The sequence below is a fragment of the Numenius arquata genome, chromosome 7 (assembly GCF_964106895.1).
Source record: "Numenius arquata chromosome 7, bNumArq3.hap1.1, whole genome shotgun sequence".
In the NCBI taxonomy this organism is placed as follows: domain Eukaryota; kingdom Metazoa; phylum Chordata; class Aves; order Charadriiformes; family Scolopacidae; genus Numenius; species Numenius arquata.
In genome coordinates this window covers 55,126,100-55,148,038 of record NC_133582.1, presented here as the reverse complement: position 1 = coordinate 55,148,038, position 21,939 = coordinate 55,126,100, and the positions used below count along the sequence as shown (strand labels likewise).

The 21,939-nt window shown below is 38.7% G+C and overlaps 1 protein-coding gene and 1 pseudogene across 1 annotated transcript in view; both read left to right on the top strand.

Moving 5' to 3' along the window:
• Positions 1–7,562, top strand: part of LOC141466809 (dynein axonemal heavy chain 11-like) — a 30,091-nt gene extending 22,529 nt beyond the window's left edge. The window contains exons 6-9 of the mRNA XM_074150906.1: positions 460–684; positions 3,573–3,722; positions 4,894–5,127; positions 7,389–7,562. Of these exons, the coding sequence (XP_074007007.1) occupies positions 460–684; positions 3,573–3,722; positions 4,894–5,127; positions 7,389–7,562 (783 nt within the window). The remainder of the gene's footprint in view (positions 1–459; positions 685–3,572; positions 3,723–4,893; positions 5,128–7,388) is intronic.
• A 2,017-nt stretch (positions 7,563–9,579) lies between these two features.
• LOC141466808 (dynein axonemal heavy chain 11-like) lies at positions 9,580–20,337 on the top strand (annotated as a pseudogene).
• Positions 20,338–21,939: the final 1,602 nt, after the last annotated feature.

The window sequence follows — 21,939 nt, the reverse complement described above, 5'->3', positions numbered from 1 at the left end:
TTTAATTAACAGAAATACTGTTAATAATATATCATATATATATATGATATATAATAATATATCAATATTATTCACTCCCTTGATATGCTTGGTTAGTTAAAACTTTTTTCTTGAAACTTTGTAGAGTTACTGCAGAGTTATGTTTTCTCCAGATGTTAGTCCTAGAAAATTATATGTATGATATGTAACTATATATATCCTAAAAAAATTCTCGTCTCCACGTAGGAGTTAACAAAATTACAGCTTTCTAAGCTTATATTTTCTTAAATTTTTAAAAAAGTCATTTAATAATATGCTGTCCAATTGCAGTGTTTAAAGATGTCTTCTCTTATGATATGCAACAATAACAACTTACAGGAGAATTTGTTAAGTTCTTATTGGCTCTAGTTCCTGTTTGATAAATTATGTTGATTAGTGCAGTTTTTCCCTGTTTTGTTTTGTTTTGTTTTGTTTTTCTAGGTTCAGCTGCAAATGATTCTGAAAAGCAAATATGTGGCATATCTCATTGAACAAGTGAAAGGTTGGCAAAATAAATTAAACATGGCAGATTGTGTCATTTCCATTTGGATGGAAGTTCAACACACATGGTCTCACCTTGAAAGTATTTTCACTGACTCTGAAGATAGCAGCAGCCAATCGCCTGAAGATGCAAACAGATTTGATGAAATCAACAGACGCTTCAAAGTTAGTAGTTTGTGTCTTATGTCCATTTCTAACTTGCATTTGAATTATTTTCTGGGTAATTAAATAGATATTTTAAAAATAATACCATATTGACAGTTTAGTTTGAGTATTTCTTTGATAGGCTTGTTTCTAGCCCACCGGTTTAATGTTATTGCGAGAGTCTCGGGCTTACTTGGGAGAATATCAAAAGTGGATTTTGCATTCTTTATTATTAAAATCAAACTAATTATTTGCCTTATTTTCCTTTTGCATGGACTGGCAGCTGCTGGTTGATACATTGACACAAACAATGATTTGTGACAAAGTTCTGCAGGTCATTCCTTCGCATGACTTTAATATCTTCTTTTATTTGTGTTCTGTTAGCTTTCTAACCTCCTGGTGTCACATAGAGATAGATACAATAATTATGAATTATAGAAACCCTTTCTGCAAAATGCCATATCATTTTGGACAGTGATAAATGAAATGCAAGTTTATGGTCTATTATTTACTATAGGCCAAAGGCGATTACAGCAATCAACCTAAATATTTGAACTTTAACAAAATACCATGTCTTAATTGTTCATTCTGACCAAAAAAAAGTCACTGAACCCTTGCTTAGTAAACAGAATGTCTTCTGTGTTATCAATATACTTATAGTTCAGTCCATGTATGCCAGGGAAAGTTCTCATTATGCGTGGTTCTGAAAAGCTAAGGTATGATAATGTTCTATAGGCAGGTTGTACATTTATCTACAAATAACTGTTCTGACAAGTAAGAAATTATGCTCATGTCCCTTACTTTCTAAGGCTGGACTCTGGAAGGTTGAAGGGGAGTTTCCACTTAGCCAAACATAGCTTTTCAGGCGCTTTTCTGGCAAAATTCTGTTCTCTTGCGTTCTTTGGTCTGAATGAGTAAAAAGAGAATATTATGTTTCAATTTCTGGGAAGGAAACATGAGATTTGCCACCTTCTCTGTACCTTAGACCTATATTCATTGTTATTATTTTAAATTAAAAGTGGACTGTGTTGTTCTGTTTTACTGTTTGGTCTGATTTCTTCTCTAACTGGGAGGGAATTCTTGGTGTTAGGGTGATTAAAGGCACATGTCATTAAAATCTGTCTTCTTTTCAGACTTGTTCTTTGTGAAAAAAAGCTCTGGCTGAATATTTAGAAATCAAGCGCTTTGCTTTTCCTCACCTTTTTTTTTTTTTTTTTTTTTTTCTTCAGCAGACTTGCTAGACATCCTTTCAAAAGGAACACAGCCAAAACAGGGGAACCTCCTGGCAGACTGTTATACTTCATTTTGTCTACAGAAAGGCAAGTTTTCCAGCTAACCATGTGAGGAGATAGTATCATAGAACTGCACCTTTGTTTTCTCAGTGTTGATTTACTTTACAAATAGGAACACTTTGTGTAAGGAAGGTAATAAACATTTTACCCCCACACAGGACAAATGCAACATGTTCAGCAAGAAGAGATTGAACCATCATTCTGAGGAGAAGTGTTGTCTCTCGCTGGAAAGTTAGCCACAACCAATTTGCATTTATTTTGATTTTTTGGTTTGTAGGTTTGCAGGGATTAGAAATGGAAAAGGTCAATGAGATCATCAAATCTATTCTCCTTCTGGCACAGATTGATCGAATTTCAGGCATGCTGTGTGTAGTGATGATAAGTACGACTGAAAGATCTATGGTCTCTGTTAGGCTGTTACTGACTGAGCTGCTGAGCATTCTATGAGGAATGTTTTTGTAGCTATCCTTCTGTTTTCCTCCCTTGAACAATCATCTGCTAGATTTTGTGACACTTTGAGACCAATTTGTATAGAAACACAGGCACTTTGATGTATTTCAGAAGCTTTTTACTATGTTATCTACATGCCAGATGATACTTCTGGCCTCAGTGACTGTCCAACCGTGGCCATTAATTCTCTGAGTGCTAGAGCTATTGGTGTGTCTCAGGCAAAGCCTTTTTAGATGTGATGTGACACGTAACAGAAGAACTGATACTTTCCAAGAAGATGAAGAGCTTGTGAGGCTTGAACACTGAGCCTTTTCAAACATGATGACAGAGTCTCATGGCTTCTTCACACAACTAAATCTCGGTGACTTGTTTCATCCAGGCATTGCTCTGTGCCACATATAAGAAGAGCAACCAAACAAATCTGTTCTAGTTGTCACACATAGAGCATGCTGGTGTGTAGACAGTGATCTTTAAAGCTCATGGTCTTTGGAGAGGTGTGTAGTTACACAAGGCATTTAGACCTGAAACAACAATTTGTGAAATAAGCATTAGCCGTAATTAATAACAATTTTGAGACTTCTCAGTTTTATATTGAGCCATCTTTGTCCTTCAGACTCTTCTGACAACTGACAGTAGTGTGGTTAACTCTATTCAGTGCTTTATCTGTGACCATTTCGCCCCAGCTTTTCCCATAAAAACCTCCGGTAGTGACCATGCAGCAGTCAGGTAGCATGGCCTTGTCAGTCTGTGCCACCCGGGAAATCAAAAGCACTCCTATTACTTGTTCAATTGGCATAAGTTTTCTAATACTATGGAAAAAAAAAACCCTTGTTTTTTAATTTTATTATCGTCTTTAGAACTTAAGAATGAAATGCTGATTAATCACTTGATAATTCAGTGCATTTTACTTGCTAAGATCAATTGAAGACTGTGTGCTGAAAGCATTAGGATAAGAAACACGATTGTAAGATTAGTGCAAGTACTTCCTGTTTTCCAGTTGGTTGCTAAAAACTGTGTTAAATTTTGCTAAACGACAAAATCTTATTGTGTATAGCAAATGTTAGCGTGGTAGTCATCCACTTTAATAGAAATAGGCCTTAAAGTAGCGTGATTGACACAAATCTAAGGTAAAGGGTTTCCTCGTGTGTCTGGTATTTTTGGGTGCAGGTGGCCTGTCATTTTACCAAACTTTTTGACAACATTGCTGATGCTAAATTTCAAGAGCATATAGAAGAATCTGTAAGTATTGCCCTTGGGATGTACAGCAGAGAAAAGGAGGTAGTTCCAGTCTATGTAGGGTGTGGATGCAGCGGTCAGGTACATTGGGTTATGTGAAACATCCTTTACAGATTTTGCCCTTTTTGAGATACAGATTACACAGATGCTTTCAATGGCATGAAATGCTGCTTTTAAAAATGTAAATTTAGGAAAAAAAAAAAAAAACACAAAAAAACCAAACAAACCCCTTACAACTATTTCTTCCAAATTTCAAAACATTTTGTGGCCAAAAACTTAGCAATAAACTATTAATTTAATAAATTGTCAAGCTGCCCCTTGTATGTAAGTTATGGTTTTGTTGGGTTTTTTTTAAAGAAGTGTAAAGAGTTAAGTGTTTAGGAGCAATAAAAAAGAAGAAAAAAAAAAAGAAAAAGAGGTCCTAAAAGTCGCCGAACTGATGAAGCCTATGGTTGAATGTTGCATTTCTCATACTTCTTCTCTTCTTCTGCCCTTTTATTTCATCCTCCATTATGCTTTCCCGTTCCTTCCTCTCTGATCCTTTAGCACACGCCTCTCCAGACCTCCAGCTCTCTCCCATGTCCCCTATCAGCTGAACAGGGTTTTAGCTGGGTTTGAGCCTCGTATTTGCTAATTGGCCAGCCAGAATGTGTGCTAACTGGGTAGTGGTAGGTCAGAGAGAACAGATCAGCAGCTTCTGAGACAATAACTTATTGTTCTCAGAACAGTGCTGAATGGATAAGCATTCACATTGCATAAAATCAATGTTGCATGTGGTTCTAATGATTGATTGTCTCAGCAGGGAGGCCCCAGACTGAATGGGCAAATATATGCAGCTTGCCTCTTGGAGATAGCTTCTCCAAGATACAGCTACATTTGAGTGCATGGAGACATAGGAAAGACTGTATTGTCTGTGTTTTCTGTTCTGTGGACACGGGGTAAAACTTCAGACTGTCATATTTGGAGCTCTAAGGCACTCTCTCTGTGTGTTTAAGACAAAGGAATGTGTAAAACCAAACATTGTCTGATATCTCAGTAACTGGGAAGGGCTCCTCTGAACTAAATCCTCCTGAAGAGGCCATAGGAGAGAGAAAATGGAAGGAAAAAACACCCCGTTCTCAGTTCAAGTTTGTAATGAATGGTTATGTAAAGAAAATCCTTTTTAAAGATTAATGAGATGAGCTGCTTATATTGTTACCACTTATGTTACATGCATAAACTTGTGCACGTTTGGGTTTTTTTTCTTCAAAAGGGAGAGTCTTGGTTGCAACACCTTGAGGAAACTGTACACGAAAGTGTGCGCCCGAGCATCAAGGAGGTGATACTGGCCTGTGAAGAGAAACAGAGAGAGCAGTGGGGATTTGACTACCCAGCCCAGGTTGCACTTGGTGGTTCACAAATCTGGTGGTTTTCAGATGTTGAAACGGCATTCTTTAGGCTGGAAGAGGGCTCGGCATCAGCCCTGAAGGGTTGCCGCAACAAGCAGGTATGGATATCTTCTTTTTGTTTAATTAAGTGAAAATAAGGACAGTGTGAAAATGGTCTCATAAAGAGATGAGTAGCATATCTAGTAATTTCAGTCCTGTAGTAAATTAACTGCTATTAGCACCTACTGGAAAAAGCAACATGCCTTCTGCTTCCATTTCTGTTTTCTCATGGGCATTGTTTTCACATCTTAATTACAGGGGTTTCTGTAGGATTATTCTGAACCGAGTTGAAAAGTAAAAGCAAAGATACTGCCAGACATCAACCATGAAGGTGTGACAAGAACAGGGTACGCAACCACTGCATATACAAACACCAAACACTTATGTTTGTGTAAGGAAGCCCAAACTGTTGGTTTTATTTGTGACAAACCAAATAGTTCACTTCTAGTATTATTATTTTCAGTCCCGCTTCAGAAGGGTACCTTCTGCAGGTTGATTTTTACTTCACCCTTGTCTACTTCCAGATTCTTTTGAATGTTTTTGTTCTGGTGCGAGTATTGTTTCTCTTTGTCAAAACTTTAAGTAGTTTTGGTTTTCTTTGCCAACCCAGAAAATCTGCCGCAGGGAAATATGAAATAGGAAAGAGACTTCAAGAGGAAGGAAATCTGATAGAGGTGGATAAAGATTAATCTTTGTTTGCCGTTTCTCATAATACAAGGCCTGTAATAGGCACTAAGCGAAGCTATTAGGTAGCAGACTTTAAACAAAAGAAATACTTTAACACAGTGTACAGTTTAAAATATGGAACTTCTGGCTGCAGAATGATGGAAGCATAAAAGAAGGTCAAGTAAAGGGTCAGTCTAGTTCATGACTATTACATATGATGGCGAAATAGGTGTCGTGGTTTTGAGGGTTTGGTTTTGTTGAGTTGTTGGGGTTGGTTTTGCTTAGTGAATTCTGACTACACATTGTGCCATGTATTCCCAGGATATCCATCTTCTGGACTCATTTTTTTTGTGCCTTTTGTTAGTTTTGGTTTTTGGTTTTTTGGTTCTTGTTGTTGGTTGGTTGGGGTTTTTTTTGGTTTTTGGGGTTTTTTTGTTTAAAAACAATCTCTGCTAGCTTCTGTGAAAGGCAGAGACTGATCCCTGATGAACCTCTGTGTGATCCAGGCAGGCTCTTTTGGTGATCGCTTTGCAAGTAGAGCAGAGACCTGTCTCGTGCTGTTGCTGCTTCCTGATGGTGCAACCTGTGGGTGGGGGCTTTGGACGGGTTCTGCTATAAAAAGGGTGGACTAGGAAAGATCATCTGGACTTCTCTGCAGGTAGTAGTTCACCACCATAAAGAAGTGGAGCTTTGGACGCGTTTAAAGGAAGATGCCAGAAATATTTCAGTTTACCTGACAATTTCATTGAAAATGTTGCTATTGTGATATGATACAGAAAAATAAGAAGCCTGTTGAAACTACCTGCTGGTTTTATTTTTGTAATTATTTTCACAATCTATTAGGGATTAGACAATGATTCTCAAAAAACTTGTTTGCATGGAGTATTATAGTCTGTAGTTTTAACTGTGTCTCAGTAAAAACAACACCAGTAGGTGTTTTCGTATATTTTATAAAAACAATACAGAAAGCTTAGTGTTTGAAGTCTTACTAATTCACCGCCCATTTTTAAGCAGGACTTTTGAAACATGTACAAGCATAGCCCTGTCTCTCACTAGCTAACCAATAAAATATATCTTTCTATTAAATTTAGTCATATTTGCCTCCTTAAAATTACATGTAGTAGCTGTGTACATTTTTCTTTCCTACTAATATGAAACGTGAAAAATTCCATAGGATCTTTCTACTATGTAACTGTGTATAATAAACTCATAGCATATTTTGTAATATTCCCTTTTGTTGTTTTGCATATTTTTAAAACATGATCTTTCCTAAGGTGTATTTTCAAACAGTTGGGCAATAAATGTACTCAAGCAATTAGTACCACAAGTTTTGTGGAGTCTGGTGCATGTTTCTATGGAGATGATACCCACAAAATTTATAATTCAACTCTATGTTAATATTTTTGTCCTTTCACTTTTCCTACATTGCCTACTTGATCATCTTCAGTATTTGTGGATTGTCATTGTCTTGAAATGTCTGTTCGAACCAGGATTTATTCTGGCATCTGAGGTTTAATATCCGTGGATTTGTACTTACAAGCTCATTTTTGTGGCTATTTAATTCATGATGTAGGCAGAACTAATTTCTAGAAGCAATAATGGCAGATAGTACTGGGATGCATCTGGTCTTAGAGACTTACCTAAATCTTTTCAGGTCACTCAGCTAAATGCTCTTATTAGTCTGCTGTTTGGAGAACTTTCCTTGGGTGAGGGATGGAAAATCATGACCATTTGCACTATAGACGTTCACACTAGAGGTGTAGTAGCCAGCCCTGTAGCTCAGAAGTTATGTGTTTGGATCAACTGTATTTTACTTTCACGGTTTTAGTGGATTTGAAAATAATTGATAGTACTTAAGCCAAGTTTGGGTCTGGATCTGCATGCAGCCACAAGGGAGGAGAAGGTGTAGTAGTTAGAATCATGAAGACAGCCTGCTTCAGAGCTGTGTGCCACACCTGTGTTCTTTGTCAGCTATTACAGAATCACAGAATGATATTGTCTTCTGAATTTAAAATTTTCCTGAACAGAAGTCAGGTGTCAACTTTTACCCTACTTCTGGGAACCGTTCAAACTTTTAGTAGCTTTTCTGTGAGCAGCAAGATATTTCCTTTAAATTTCAGATCACAAAACTGAGTGCAGGCAATCGTTGGGCAATCTGAGCATTTTTTTCCAAATGTCTTCAGTTATTCTGCTTCTAATTATTCCATCTTCAGTAGTTCAGTGTGTTTTGCTCTCCTTTTAGAGGCATACATATGCATCCTTAAAGCAGGGCAGTCCTCTCCTGTTGTGACTCTTTATTAGTGGTTTAAATAAACCCTCAAAATTATAATTGTATGCAAAGTGTGCTCTCTATGCATAATTTTGTTCAGGTAAAACTAAGGTGGCTGGCACAGGTTGCTGGTTTGAGTGCATGAAATGTTTCACTGGATGGGGAGTGTAATGGAAAAGAATTCTCAATTTCCTTCTGACCTCCTGAGCCTAAGAAATAAAATGGGTTTCTAAGATGGTATTGAGACAAGCAGAAAACAAGACTTGAGGAGTAAAATGAAACTCACTCTGGTCAAAGCAACGTCTGCTCCCATGCACGACCGCATTGTCTGTAAGGAGAGGTCTTGGCTTAGTAAGTGTCAATGCGTTCAGCCGTAATAGCTCTATTAAAAAGATCTTACATTACACTTGCATCTGTAAAAAAGCACAAATGCCTCGAGGTGAGTCTAATCCTTTATAATTGGTTGTAGGAGTTATTATGCATAAGTGGCTAGGAATGAGGTGTGAAACCTAGTGATGACAGCTGTAGCTTTGTGATGGGTCGCATTTCTTCCATCTGAGTAGCTCCTACCTGGCAGAAAGGCTCTGCAATGCCTGCTTAGGTCACCAGTTCCAGCTATGCCGCAGATGGGATGAAGCCCAGGAACACTGCTTTGCCAACACTTGTGATGCTCGGTTTCAGTACTTTTATGAGTACTTTGGAAATACCCCTTGGCTTGTTATTACACCTTTGAGTGACAGGTAATGACTGTTACTAATAACAGTGTATGCTTTATCTGTTTCAGTGAATAAAAAGTTAAATTTGCTCTTAGAAGTTCGGTGTTCTTTCATACCTCATGTGAATTTTATAAGGTTATTAAGACACACTAGCTTTGAGCATGTGTGCGCAGGTTGGTGTGTGTGTACTGAATTCATGGTGTGATCTTACTGTCCATTACTTTTAAAATAACTGAAATTATTTCTTGTGTAACAATGTACATTCAGTGTCTAGTCTCAAGAAGAATATGAGCAGATCTATACCAGGGTTAATCAGGAGTTTTCAGCAAAAGAATATTTTTTTTTTTTTTTTTCAGGTGTGGATATCCAAACCAGTACTCTTTTCATACCATGTATAATTAAGCTCTTTTCTGGAAATGTTTTCACTCTGGTATGGAGTTTCTTCTTGAAATTGGTGATCCAGAATGATGCATCCAGCAATCCTGAGTCACTTAACGCTTATGAACCTCAGTTGAGGAGGGCAGTTCTGAGGCTCAAGCCTTTGAAACAGGGAAGGTGGCAGCTACAGCCTCCTGTTTCTTTTCCTGTGTGACCACTTGCTAAAAAATGTTGATGTTGTTGGTTTTCATATCTAAAATAAGCCTTTTCCAAGTAGTGCCACATCGTGATTTTACATGAACGTGAAACCTTTTGTAAATGCAGGGAGGGAGCAGATGGTAACATAAATCACCTGTGTAATATATTACCTTAAAATAACTTTCTCTTCAAAATGTAGAGCTTGAATGTGAGTGAACTCCTGGGCCTACAGGAATCCAATTAGAGCTCTGCTGTTAAAACTCTGGCCCTGTTCATGTCACACCATGTCAAATCGTTGCATCATGTGGGTGAGAGGTTTGGTGGGATTCAACCTTGCAAGAAGACTCAGGGGTTCCAGTGTTTCCTGGTGTTTTTGAGACAGACCTTCCATTTCCAATCTACCATGTTCTCGTTCCTCTGCTTCCTTTACTTGATGCTGCCTCCCGACCTTTTCAAACCCACCACATCCCAATCAGTCTTATTTATTCTCCATGCTTAAAAAAATTAATTCTTCCTATAGACATATCTCAGCCATATGCACTCTTTGTTGCTCTAACGGTCCAGTCTTTTCCTTCCAAATTCAGTGCTGGCCAGAGGAACCATAGATAAATAGAAGCTGGTGCGTATCAGGGAAATGCCTCTGTTTGCTCAGGTCTAACAAACTTTCCCAGGCATTTGCTTTTGGCCATTGTGCAAGACTGGATCCAGGCCCAGATGCACCTTTGTCTCCTGACCCATGATGGCTGGTTTTGTATGATCCTGTTGTTTATCTCTAATCCAACTGCAAAATTTTTGTGTTACCTTTTTTTATAACCGATTTTTATTCCTTGGTGGAAAGATTACATTGAAGTCATCAGTTGGAATATTTATTACCATGGACCCAGGATACGCTAGTCGGACAGAACTACCTGAAAACCTCAAAGCTCTGTTCTGGCAAGTATGCTGTAGTGTATTTTTATGGCATACAAGTATATCAAGTCTGCATTTAGAGTACGTGTGTTGCCTAATGTTACTAGCTTTGATTTGCAATGAAATGCAATTTGTGTTTGCTTCAGAATTTTTGTGGAAAAAAAATCACTATTCAAGTTGCGCATGCCTGTACACCACAACGACGAGGGAAATAAAATGTATGTCTTGCCCTTTTAAAAAAAATCTACATATAGTTGTAAAGGTGCCCATGAACACACGGAGTGTACCTAAATATGTGCAAGAATATTCTCTGTTTTGTGGTAGATAGGAATCCTCACAGCTGGCTTCATCTAGTAAAATAACCACCTGTGTAAGTGTCTGGCTGTCACGTTCTGTCCATGGGTGTAGGCATGCTTGTGTTCATAGATATTTCATAACTACCCATTGAAAATGAAGCCGAATACTCTTACCTAGAAAGATATTCAATGTGCATAGCGCACAGCAAAGCAATGCATGTGCTTTTCGACACTGAAGGACAGTCCATTATCTTTTTCTTAAAGTATGTATTTATGCTTTATATCTTAACAGTAATGTTTCAAGGAAGAAAGTTTTGAATTTAAAATATCTGACTGTATTTTGCATGCTGCGTTCTGTGAGTTTCTATCAAAATGGTGTTTCTGAGAGTGAATTAATTCCACAAGCGGTTACTTGTAAAATGATGCCAATTTATTCCGACAAAGTGCTGGAGCTGCGCTTTGAACTATTTGATTATGGTCTTTGACTTAAATGGTGCAGGGCTTGCTTAAATGGGAATTGTCACTTGAAGTCCTTGCTTTTGCATTAACACTTTTCACTGATTTAATCAAGACTTGAGGAAAAAAATGATTCTGTGATTTCATTTGTCAACATATTGAAGTTCAGCAGTGCAAGCTGCAAGGCATTGCCAGGCTGTCTGGGGAGGCACAAATAGACACGTGCTATCTGGGACCTGCTTCTCCAAGCAGTAAATTTCTTTGATTTTTAAAAGATAGAAACTTAGGGCAGACCGGACATCGCCGTTGCTTCTGTGAGCAAATTGAAACATAGGTACTACCTTTTTTCTTCTGTATTAAAAGGTACGTCAAGGTTTTGGTGTCCTTTATTATTTCTGCTTTAGCCATGGAATTCCTGACATCATACTCATTCGTGCTTTCACTGCAGAAAGACACAAAGTCTGCTAAAGTTAGAAAGCTGTTTGCTGAGGCACATCTCATCCTCTTGCCAACAAAACATCCTGCTTCAGATGGCAGGATGGAGTGGCAGCAGCAATTAGCTTTCTTGTTCTTTGAGCCTAAATTACAATAATTTGTAACAAGCAGTAAGTAAACATCTGTTTAGGAGAAGGAGGTCAGGATTTGAATTCATGTGCATCTGCAAAGATTAATTTAAATTTTTTTTTTAATATTTCACAACTTACCTGTTGCTTTACCAAGTCTTCTCGTTAATTACCGCCTAAGATCTCTTCAAGGCAAAGCAGGGTTGGTGTGCACCAAGCGAAAGATGTTGGGCAGCTCCTCAGGTCAGGACCCCACAGAAGGGAGGGCAGGGTGACAGGGACCTCATCCATTCCTGTCTGTGCAGGGCGGCTGCCATCCTTCCTGCATTCGGACAGATTCTGCTACCTCGGCAGCCACATCTTCTGCAGTCAGTTGGGTGTGATATTTGACAGGAGAGCAGGAGGGATCACTCCCTGTTGCTACCAGATGTTTCATCTCTCGGTGGACTACCAGAGGATGGAACTTGCATATGATTTTTTTTGTTGTTCTCTTCCCCCCCCCCCCCCCCCCCCCCCCTCCTTTTCAGAAGAAAGGACTAAGGGATATGAAAGAATATTAATTAATAATATTTCTACTGAAGTATAAAGTAAAATTATGGCTCGTTTGGTGTGCTTTTTATTATGGTTTTCTTTGGTTTTGATCATTTTTTAAAATTTTCAAACAATATTTGCTACACGGAGCTGAAGTGTTACCTTTACTTGGTTGTCATGTAAAATAAAAAGCCTTTGGAATTAAGTATGAATTGCTGCATTTGAGACTCAGGAATTCAGCGCTGTAGCTGATGTCTGTAATAGCTCTTATCCATTGTACAGTGCACGGGAAAGATGGGAGGTAACTGGTAAAGCATCAGCTCCTCATATTTGCCACCTAATATATCTTCTCTCCCTCACAAGATTTTATTAAATGCTACTAGCCTGATATTTCTTGTGCAAGCAGTTATTTTATTTGCAAGAAGGGTATTGGCTATGGTAGGTAGAAGAGCATATAATTTTTTATAATTCACTGCAATGCATATAGCGACCCTTGTCTGGGCTTATGAAGAAATGCTTTTTAGGGAATAGTTTACTTAAAAATTGTTTAACAGAGGGGTGCTTGCTCATTTTCTAGACTATATGTTAGTGATTTCTGTCAGAAATACATTGCCGGTCTTAATTTTGTCACATTTAAATATGAATGGGGAACAAAAGAAATCTTTGTATTTGTCAGTAGTAAGAAAAGTGCTCTGATGGACAAATTTGCTGGTTTGTAGCTGACCTGAAGACAAAATTCAAGACATCTTCTCTGCTACTATATAACTTAAGTAGTGGTTTTTAATGAGGAAATTGTTTAGCCTTAACATTGTTTTGTGTTGTTTTTTTAATTGGAGACTTTTCTCTTTTATATAGTTAAAATAGCTCTGGTTTTAGAATCATAGAATTATTCATGTTGGAAGGGACCTTTAAGATCAGTGAGTCCAACTGTCAACCTAACACTTCCAAAACCATCACTAAACCATGTCTCTCAGCACCATGTCTGCCTGTCTTTAAATATCTCCAGGGATGGCGATTCCACCACTTCCCTGGGCAGCCTGTTCCAACGTCTGATAATCCTTCAGTGAAGAAATTTTTCCTAAAATCTAGTCTAAACCTCCCCTGGCATAACTTTGAACTAAAGGTGATATTTAAAAAAGAAACAAAAAGTGAAACCTCTGAAGATAACCATACCTTCATATAAAAAGCATTAAAACCATCCAAAAATCAAAGTCCTTTAAAAAATGAGGGCATTTATTGCAATGGCAGGGTGTTGCACTTGACTTCGAGACCCTGTAGAGCTGCTGGCAGTGTCCTCCAGCCACTGGTGGCCAGGGATGTGGCTGTGGACTGTGCTGGCTCTGAGTGTGGGCAGTACCTGTCTTGCAAGCCCTGTGTTTCTCAGCTGCCTCCTTTGTGTACAGCAATGTTGCTGAATACTAACAATCAACAGTGCCTAATTAGCTCCTTTTACTTTGAAGTAAGGTCCTTGTTAGCTTTGACTGACACTCTTAATTGTGACTCTCTTGAGCTCTGTTTTTAAAAATGTTTGCACACATCAGTCATTTGATTTAAGTGACTTATTCTTACCATATTTAAATACTAATCTGTGTATTTGGATTATGGGGTTTGTTTTCTTCCTCAGACTCTGTGCCATGGTTGTCCCTGACATCGAACTGATCTCTGAAATTACGTTGGTTGCTGAAGGGTTTATTGATGCACGCTCGCTAGCCAGGAAGTTTATTACCTTGTATACTGTCTGTGGGGAACTGCTTTCTAAACAGGTGAGGGTCTCTTTGGGCTTCTGGGTTTGATATGTGTTAATTAACACATACCCACTTGGAAACAGTGCGGCTGGACATTGTATAATAATAGGGTTTTTTTAATGTATAAGTCCTGTCTGTTATTGTGAGGATACTTTATATCACACATCCATCCTTATTAAATTGTCAGATATGAATTTAGAAGAAAGTGCCCTTTCCTCTGATCTTGGGACATTTGTAATGTGTTAATTTTGCATTAAATAATTGTATATCACTGTTTCATACCTGGGATGGCTGGACTTCATCATACTGTCATGTAGTATCTATATTAGAAATATAACTATCTGTCGGAGAAGAGAAAAACCTTAAAGGAGAATAGTAATCATTATGAATGGCAAATAATATATTATATTTGGATGAATGTCTGTTTAAGCTTTCCCCAGTAAATACAGTGGAGGATTGTTTGAAAAAGGAAAATAAAGCATTTCTAAAAAAATTAATTATTATACCAGGAATAATTCATACTCAGAATAGTTATCTTAAAAATCTACAATTTACAAGACCTGGAAGGTTTATAATTTCTTCCCCATATGCAGGCTGTTTACTCATTTCTAACTGTATAATTTTTCACAAGATATTCTTAATATTCAGTTTTATTAGTGGAATAAGAACTCGGAGAGCCCTTCAGCCTTAAGCCATAAACTCTCACTAGCAGGGCCATTATGAAAGCAAAAGCAACTGTATTTTCATGCCTGCATAATTTTGAAATTATCTCTAAATATCCTGAAGATTTCCTGACACATTCTTGCAATGTTTCTAGAGATAATGAATTTGAACCTTGTATATCTTAAGATAGCAATATTGTCGGCTTTACTAGACCAGGAACTCCTCAACTCGAATTATTACTTTTTCCTGGAGTCATTTTCTGAATTCAGAAAAATCACTTGTACTATTGTTTGCCATTTTTGTATAAATAATAGTAATAATAATATTAACTCCTGAAGCAAAAACTAGGATGTTCTTGTTTGTTATTTTTATCTTATTTGTTTTAGTTTTAATGGAAATCAGAGAAATCAAATCCTTTTGATTAAAATTCTGGGCTGCTGCAGAAAGTACACAGCAGCTGGGAGAGCTCTGAAAACATTGGTTCAGTGTTGGGTTTTTTTAGGCCTCCCAATATACCTATGGAAACCACTTCAGAACAGGGTTGTCAGGGCTTTAGACGTGGTGCTGAGGGACATGGTTTAGTGGTGGTTTTGGCAGTGTTAGGTTAGCGGTTGGACTCGATGATCTTAAAGGTCCCTCCCAACCCTAGAGGATTCTGATTCTAAGCTGCTCTTGTTCAAATTCTTTAAATCTCCTCTACGTTTCAAACTCCTTCCCTTTCTGCTTCTGTGCCACCCAGAAAGGAGAGGGAAAGAGGTGCTTGTTACACAGCCCTGGAAAAAGGAGGAAGAGCGATTGAAGAGCCCGTGTGTGATCAAAAAGTTGTGCCTTCTGCATTGGATATCTGTGTTCCCACTGGCAGGGCTTAGGGGAAGACCTAGCCTTTTTCTCTGCCTTTCGCTTGCCAAACGTTCCTAGACTTTTCCTCTAGGCTAAGGACTTACCTGTTTCTCTTTTCCTTTAATTATGGTGTTGGAGCTGGTTGCAAAATACATTGATAGTCTGTCCAATCTTCTCTTTTGGAAACAGAAAATTGTTGCTAGCATCAGGTCAAATTAGTAGAAGTTTGGCAGCAATTTCATTTCACACATTTCACCCTTTTTTGTTTTTTCTTTACTAGACTTCCAACACTGGCCTAAAACCACTGCAAGGCTACAAGGGAATAAAAAGGTATCATTTTACTCTGTGTGTAAGCAGATTGTTTTCTTCTTAAACATTAACGCTTAGTTTTATTTCCTGGGCTAACATGACTAGTTAAAATGCTTTCACGGGACCATTATGAGTGGGGACTTTGTGCTATCAAGTCAGTGTTGGTAGTTTCTGGCTCACTGAAATGAGGAGACAAGAACAGACCTGAGGATCAGGAAAAACCTGCACTTAAAACCATCTAAGAGCAGGAGCTGTCTTTGGCGTTTGCCTTTGAATAAAAGCAGAATCCTAAAGAGAGGAAGAGTTGATCCTTGCAATATTTCATTTACTATCCTTTTCCAGGTGCTTATGTGAGCCTTAAGAGACTTCAATTTATCTAAAACAGTGACAGATGATATCCCGCCTTTCACAGGCCTGATCAGTGACCTGTTTCCAGCTCTGGATGTTCCGAGGAAGAGGAACCTGCAATTTGAACAGATGGTTAAACAATCTACCCTGGAGCTTCCCTTGCAGCCTGAAGAGACCTTTATTCTGTAAGTAAAAGAATTCATTGCCTTTAATTATTCCCCTTAAGAGTTTCCATCAAAATAATTGCAAACGAGTTGTATTAGACATGAAGGTTATTTTTGAGTATGTTACTGTATTGGTAAGGTGTCCTCAGTGTCTTGGTATTTCAAAGTCATTTTGTCGGGGCAGTAATGCACCTCAGGATGATCAATAGGTCTATAAAGAAACACAGATCCTGTTCAAAAAAGCTACCTACATTGACTTGGTAGCAAATTAATTGTTGGTGATTATTTATAGGGAGGAAAGAAGAGTAAGGGAGCAAAACCATAAAAATAAGAAGATGTGGATTTGGAATGTGCATGGCTATCTGTGACTTTTGTGTGTTCTGCTATTTCTCTATAAAGTAATGCACATTGTGCTGTACACAGATTAAAACATGTATGTACATGTATGTATGCATGTATACTCATAAGAATTAGTTGCCTATAAGCTAAATTTAAACACTAATTTTAGTTTGAATTACAGGCTGAAAAGGTGAAATTTAGAAATGCTGATTAGTATACGGACCAAATAAAGTGTGCTTATTTGGACTACTAAGGAAGTATATTCCCAGCCTCCTTCAGGGAACATCCACATCTGCTGTATGCGATAGCACACCCTTTTCCAGTTTATTGGAAACTGAAATAACAAAGCTGGGTAAATGTGACTGATCTCAGGATTTATAAAGGATTTTCTGCTGTAGTTCCATTTTGCTGACAGAAGGGTGAAAGACAATAAGCTATACCTTGGGGTATTATGAAATTTGCAATCACCCTTCTATAAGGTATTTTGATTTCTGCTAACTGGGTGAATCAGAAGAGGAACATGGACTTGTTCCTATTGAACTTCAGAAAATCAATGTGGATGCTCTTCACCAAGATAGAAATCCATAAATCCATAAGCATCTGAGCTATTTTCATTCTGCAGCTCACAGAACTATTTCTTTGGAAGAAATGTATTATTTTAGCAGACTGATTTTGTATTTTACCAAATTATAGCTGTACAGCTGTTCTGGGTGTGGAATTCAGTCTGCTAAATTGATGGCAAAATTGTGGTAACTGTTTTGTGTCGCTTGGTTGGCACAGTCCTATTGGACTGTATGACTGTATAGCAGAATAAGATTTGTTGAGGAAACTACATTCATTAGTTTAAGTCAATTCTCTTCCCGTTTTCTGAGAGAGAAATGATGTTGCTTGATGCAACATCAGCTCAGCTAAGGCAAGTCTGCCGAGAAGGTTTAAGACCATTTTTTCTGTTAAAGGGAACAGCCACGTGGAAGGGGAGATAATTTTTTGTGAATAATTGCATGTCTATAGTAAGAGGAAAGGTGTTCACTGTGTATCCCTTCTGTGCAGTAGATTGTTCAGCTGGAGGACCTACTGGCAATGCATCACTCTGTTGTTGGAAATGTGGGGACTGGAAAGATTAAGACTGGTAAGAGTAATGCCTACCTACACAGTGTGGTTTTGACCTTACTTTGTAAAGAAATTGCCATGGTTCTTGCAGAAAACATTCTGCATGTTGCCTTTGCCTTGGGTTCAAGAGCAATAATGCACTATTCAGGCCATCCAGTCATCCACATGGTGTGCAATGGCAAAGCTCAAGTGTTACAGGCAAATTCTACATTTTATGTGTTTGCAGGTGCCAAAGGAAAATTAATTGCAGTACCAATTAATGAGCATTCTATTTGACACATTGACCAAGTAATACTTTGTTCTGGAAGGAGAAGCAGGATAGTTTAATTAGGCTTGTAGACAGAAATAGTGGAATATATTGCCAAAACACTAGACAAATACTGCTAATAGATAATGCTTGCCCATTTCTGCTGCTACATGTTGGCAGCTGCATGGATTTTCTTCCCCATTCAACACTTTTCTAATAGAAAAGATTGACTGCAGAGTACAGCCACATCAGAATGGGATTCTCCTTTCCTACCCTTAGGCTTAATGGAAATTTGGGGCTAAACTAGCACAGAGGCAGGAGTAAGTCAAGGTGAACAATTGACTGAGAGCAGGGATTTGCAGTCAGAGACCCGCTTCAGGAGGAAAGTCAAAGATTCCTGTTATATCAAAATTGTGTCACTAACATGGAGCCTGTGCCTCCTCTTCAGGTGCTGAAAGTTGTTCATCACAGGTACATGAACATAAAAGAAAAGCCTCTTTGGAATGATCTTAACCCAAAAGCTCTAACAGCTGATGAGCTCTGGTTTTATACACCACACAACCTGAGAGTAGAAAGATGGCAAGAAGCACATGTGTTCTTACTAGGGCCTGTTCTTAGGGGCATCATTCTCCATGAGAAATGGACAATGCCATAATTCAGAGGAGGTGTTGGAGACCAAATTCTTGCGGTTTTCTGTGTTTTGCTGCAATGAGATGTTGGTGGAGAGCGCTGGTGGTTATGGAAAGACTGGAGGCAGGGCAGGATGCTAGTACACAGAAAAGTACTATCCTGAATGATGCTGATTCTGCTGCCTTAAAAGGCAAGTTATTTTCTCCCCAGACCCATGAAACCTCCCATATCATTAAGACTAATGACATACTTTCCTGTAATCAAAACATAAATAGGTCATTATTACATAAAATACAGTCATTTTGCTCTATCAGGTGTTCACTGAAAATATTTTTGATTTTTTACTTTGAATAGCCACCTAATAAGCAAGCAAAGGAAAAAAGCATGGTTTTGATGCTACAAAAGCTTCTTGTTTCAGTGATGCATTAAGTCTTCTGAAGTTTTAATTACCATGCGGTGTTGTTATTGAAGCACTGAAGTGATGGGATTCTATTGAAATATAATTTTCGGGTCTCCTGTCATCTCTTCTGAGAGAGCAGGCTAATATTACCCATGAGAGGTAATAAATGATTAGTTTTAGATGGGGGCATAGATCCTATGTGGATTAAGTTGCTCAACACTGTTATGGATGATAACACGGTGAGCAATCTAGAAGCAGATACAGTGGTCTCCCCTCTACGTGTTTTCACATATGTCTCTTCCTGGGTTTTTCTGGAGGTAGTTTTTCAGTGTGTGTTCTTTTTTTCTTTCTTATAATTTCTTTGATTTTCATTATTGTTAAGCAATATTTTAGCATCTGATTAATGCATTATGTCTTTGCCTAGTTTGTACAACAAAAAAGATTAATGTAGCCTGCGTATACTGTAAGGGTGATTGTGCCTCCTAGTGTATGAGTTGATGTAATTCAAGATGTCAATCATAAGATTATAGAAACTAGCGTTTGGAAAGTCTCTCAGTAAAACAGATTTAAGATTCCATGAGTGAAGCCCTCACATCACTGTAGTAAGGAAAGCTAGCGTTAGGAAATGTAAATAAGTCAGTTGAGGAACTAGCAGTAGTATCCAGACTTCTTACTCCCTTCTTATTAATTATACAGTGAAACCAACTTTGCTGAATGTCCGAAATGCTGTAACGTGATGAAATCCAAATCTAAAATCTGAACGTAACCTTAGGAAGGTGTTTGTAGTTTAGCACATTTTGTTAAGCTTTCCTCTTTTAAGAACTTAATCCTATGTAGTGACATGGTCCCCGATTACTCAGCAAGGTGCCTGTCTGGGGGTATCGTATAGCCCAACTTCAGCTAATGAACAGAAAGCGGCTTTTCCAAGGGACGTTTCAGAGAACCTAAGTTTAGGCTCCTGCTCTGAATCATTTTCTGTTTATTTCTATTGACATTGAGAGACACTTCACCTCCCCTGCTTTTAGCAGCTTTCAGGAGAATTCACAGGGGTGAAGAAGGCTAGTCATCTTTTGAAAGAATTAAACTGTGAAAAACTCATACAAGGTGCAGTAAAACCTTTTGAATTTGTTCTCCTCTGTCTTTCTTAAGTAAAGAACTATAGCCATGTTTGAATAAAGTTTGTTTAGCTATGTACAAGAAATAGTGTACGTGCATGGTGATGCAGATGACCCTTGCTCCTTTGCGGGGCTATAACAACCACATGCTTGCCCTGATCAGGTTCTTGTTAGACAGTGTATCTTAACTTGCTTTTGCTGAAAAAGTTACTGATGATTTCTAGGTTCTGAGCCTTACAAGCAGTGAATGTGTGCCTTCGACTCCATCAATGTGGCTGCTGTTGGAAGTATACTATTTAAGAGCTGTTACCCCAGGTACCGTATCCAGAGCTAGTATTCTCTGTCTGAAGACCCAGGACCTGGGGTGCAATCAGTGAATATCTGATTATATTACTTAGCATTTTTAATTTACATCTTGAAGATTAATGGGAATAGACTCCATTCTTTATATTAGTTCTTCCTTCTAGTTTTTATTCTGATAATAGTGGGATGATTTAGTTGGTGGCCATGAATAATCTCAAATACGCAGTTTGGAGAATTTCACCATCAGTTAAGTGTTTTATTTTTCCCTCTTATGTGTACTGCTTAATCAAGGCGGTAGACTGGTGGGTTGACCCTGGCTGGACTCCAGGTGCCCACCAAGCTTCTCTATCAGTCCCTATCCTCAACTGGACAGGGGGAGAAAAATATGACAAAAGTCTCATGGGTTGAGAAAAGGCCAGGGAGATCACTCAGTGATTACAATCAGGGACAAAACAGACTTTACGTGGGGAAATTAATTTAATTTATTACCTATTAAAATCAGAGTAGGGTAATGAGAAATAAACCCAAATCTTAAAACACCTTCAACCCCACTCCTCCCTTCTTCCTGGCCTCAACTTCACTCCCGATTTCTCTACCTCCTCCCCGGCAGTGGCTCATGGGGACGGGGAACGGGGATTGTGGTCAGTTCATCATGCATTGTCTCTGCTGCTGCTTCCTCCTCGGGGGGAGAACTCCTCACACTCTACCCTTGCTTCAGTGTGGGGTCCTTCCCATGGGAGACAGTCCTCCACAAGCTCCTCCAACATGAGTCCTTCCCACAGGCTGCAGTTCTTCGTGAACTGCTCTGATGTATGCCCTTTCCACAGGGTGCAGTCGTTCAGGAGCAAACTGCTCCAGTGAGGGTCACTCATGTGGTTACAAGTCCTGCCAGCAAACCTGTTCCAACATGGGCTCCTCTCACCATGGGTCCACAGGTCCTTCCAGGAGCCTGCTCCAGCACAGGCTTCCCACGGTGTCACAGCCTCCTTCAGGCATCCTCCTGCTCTGGTGTAGGGCCCTCAGTGGGCCACAGGTGGATATCTGCTCCACTGTGGACCTCCATGGGCTACAGGGGGACAGCCTGCCTCACTATGGTCTTCACCATGGGCTGCAAGTGAATCTCAGCTCTGGAGCACCTTCTCCTCCTGCTCCTTCTTCACTGATCTTGGTGTCTGCAGAGTTGTTCCTCTCGCACATTCTGGCACCTCTCCTCTTGGTGCTGTTGTGCAGCAGTTTTTCTTCCTCCTTCCTAAATATTTTCTCACAGAGGCTCTACCACCATGGCTGACGGACACTGGTTTACATCAGCTTGGCTTTTTTTTTTTCCTCTTGCTCCTTTGGATCACAGTACTGCTCTTTTAACTTGTTTTATATCTGTACTTCATGCATATTAATTATGAGAACTATGTTTTCTAAAGAATGTGGGTTTCCATGTATAAAAGGGAGTTTAGTTGGGACAAGGCACAATGCATTAACTTGAAGCAGTCCAATGCGCTCTTTTCCTTTTGCATTTGTTGAGCTAATCCAAAACAGTTCTTATTATTAAGAAGAGAATCGTTTTAGCATTTGTCAGTCGGTGTGTTTATTTTCAAGCAGCATTGCTGCTGTTTCATGTCAAAATTCAATTTTGCAATGTTCCAATATCATCAAGACTTCAGTCAGTTCTGACTGTCTGT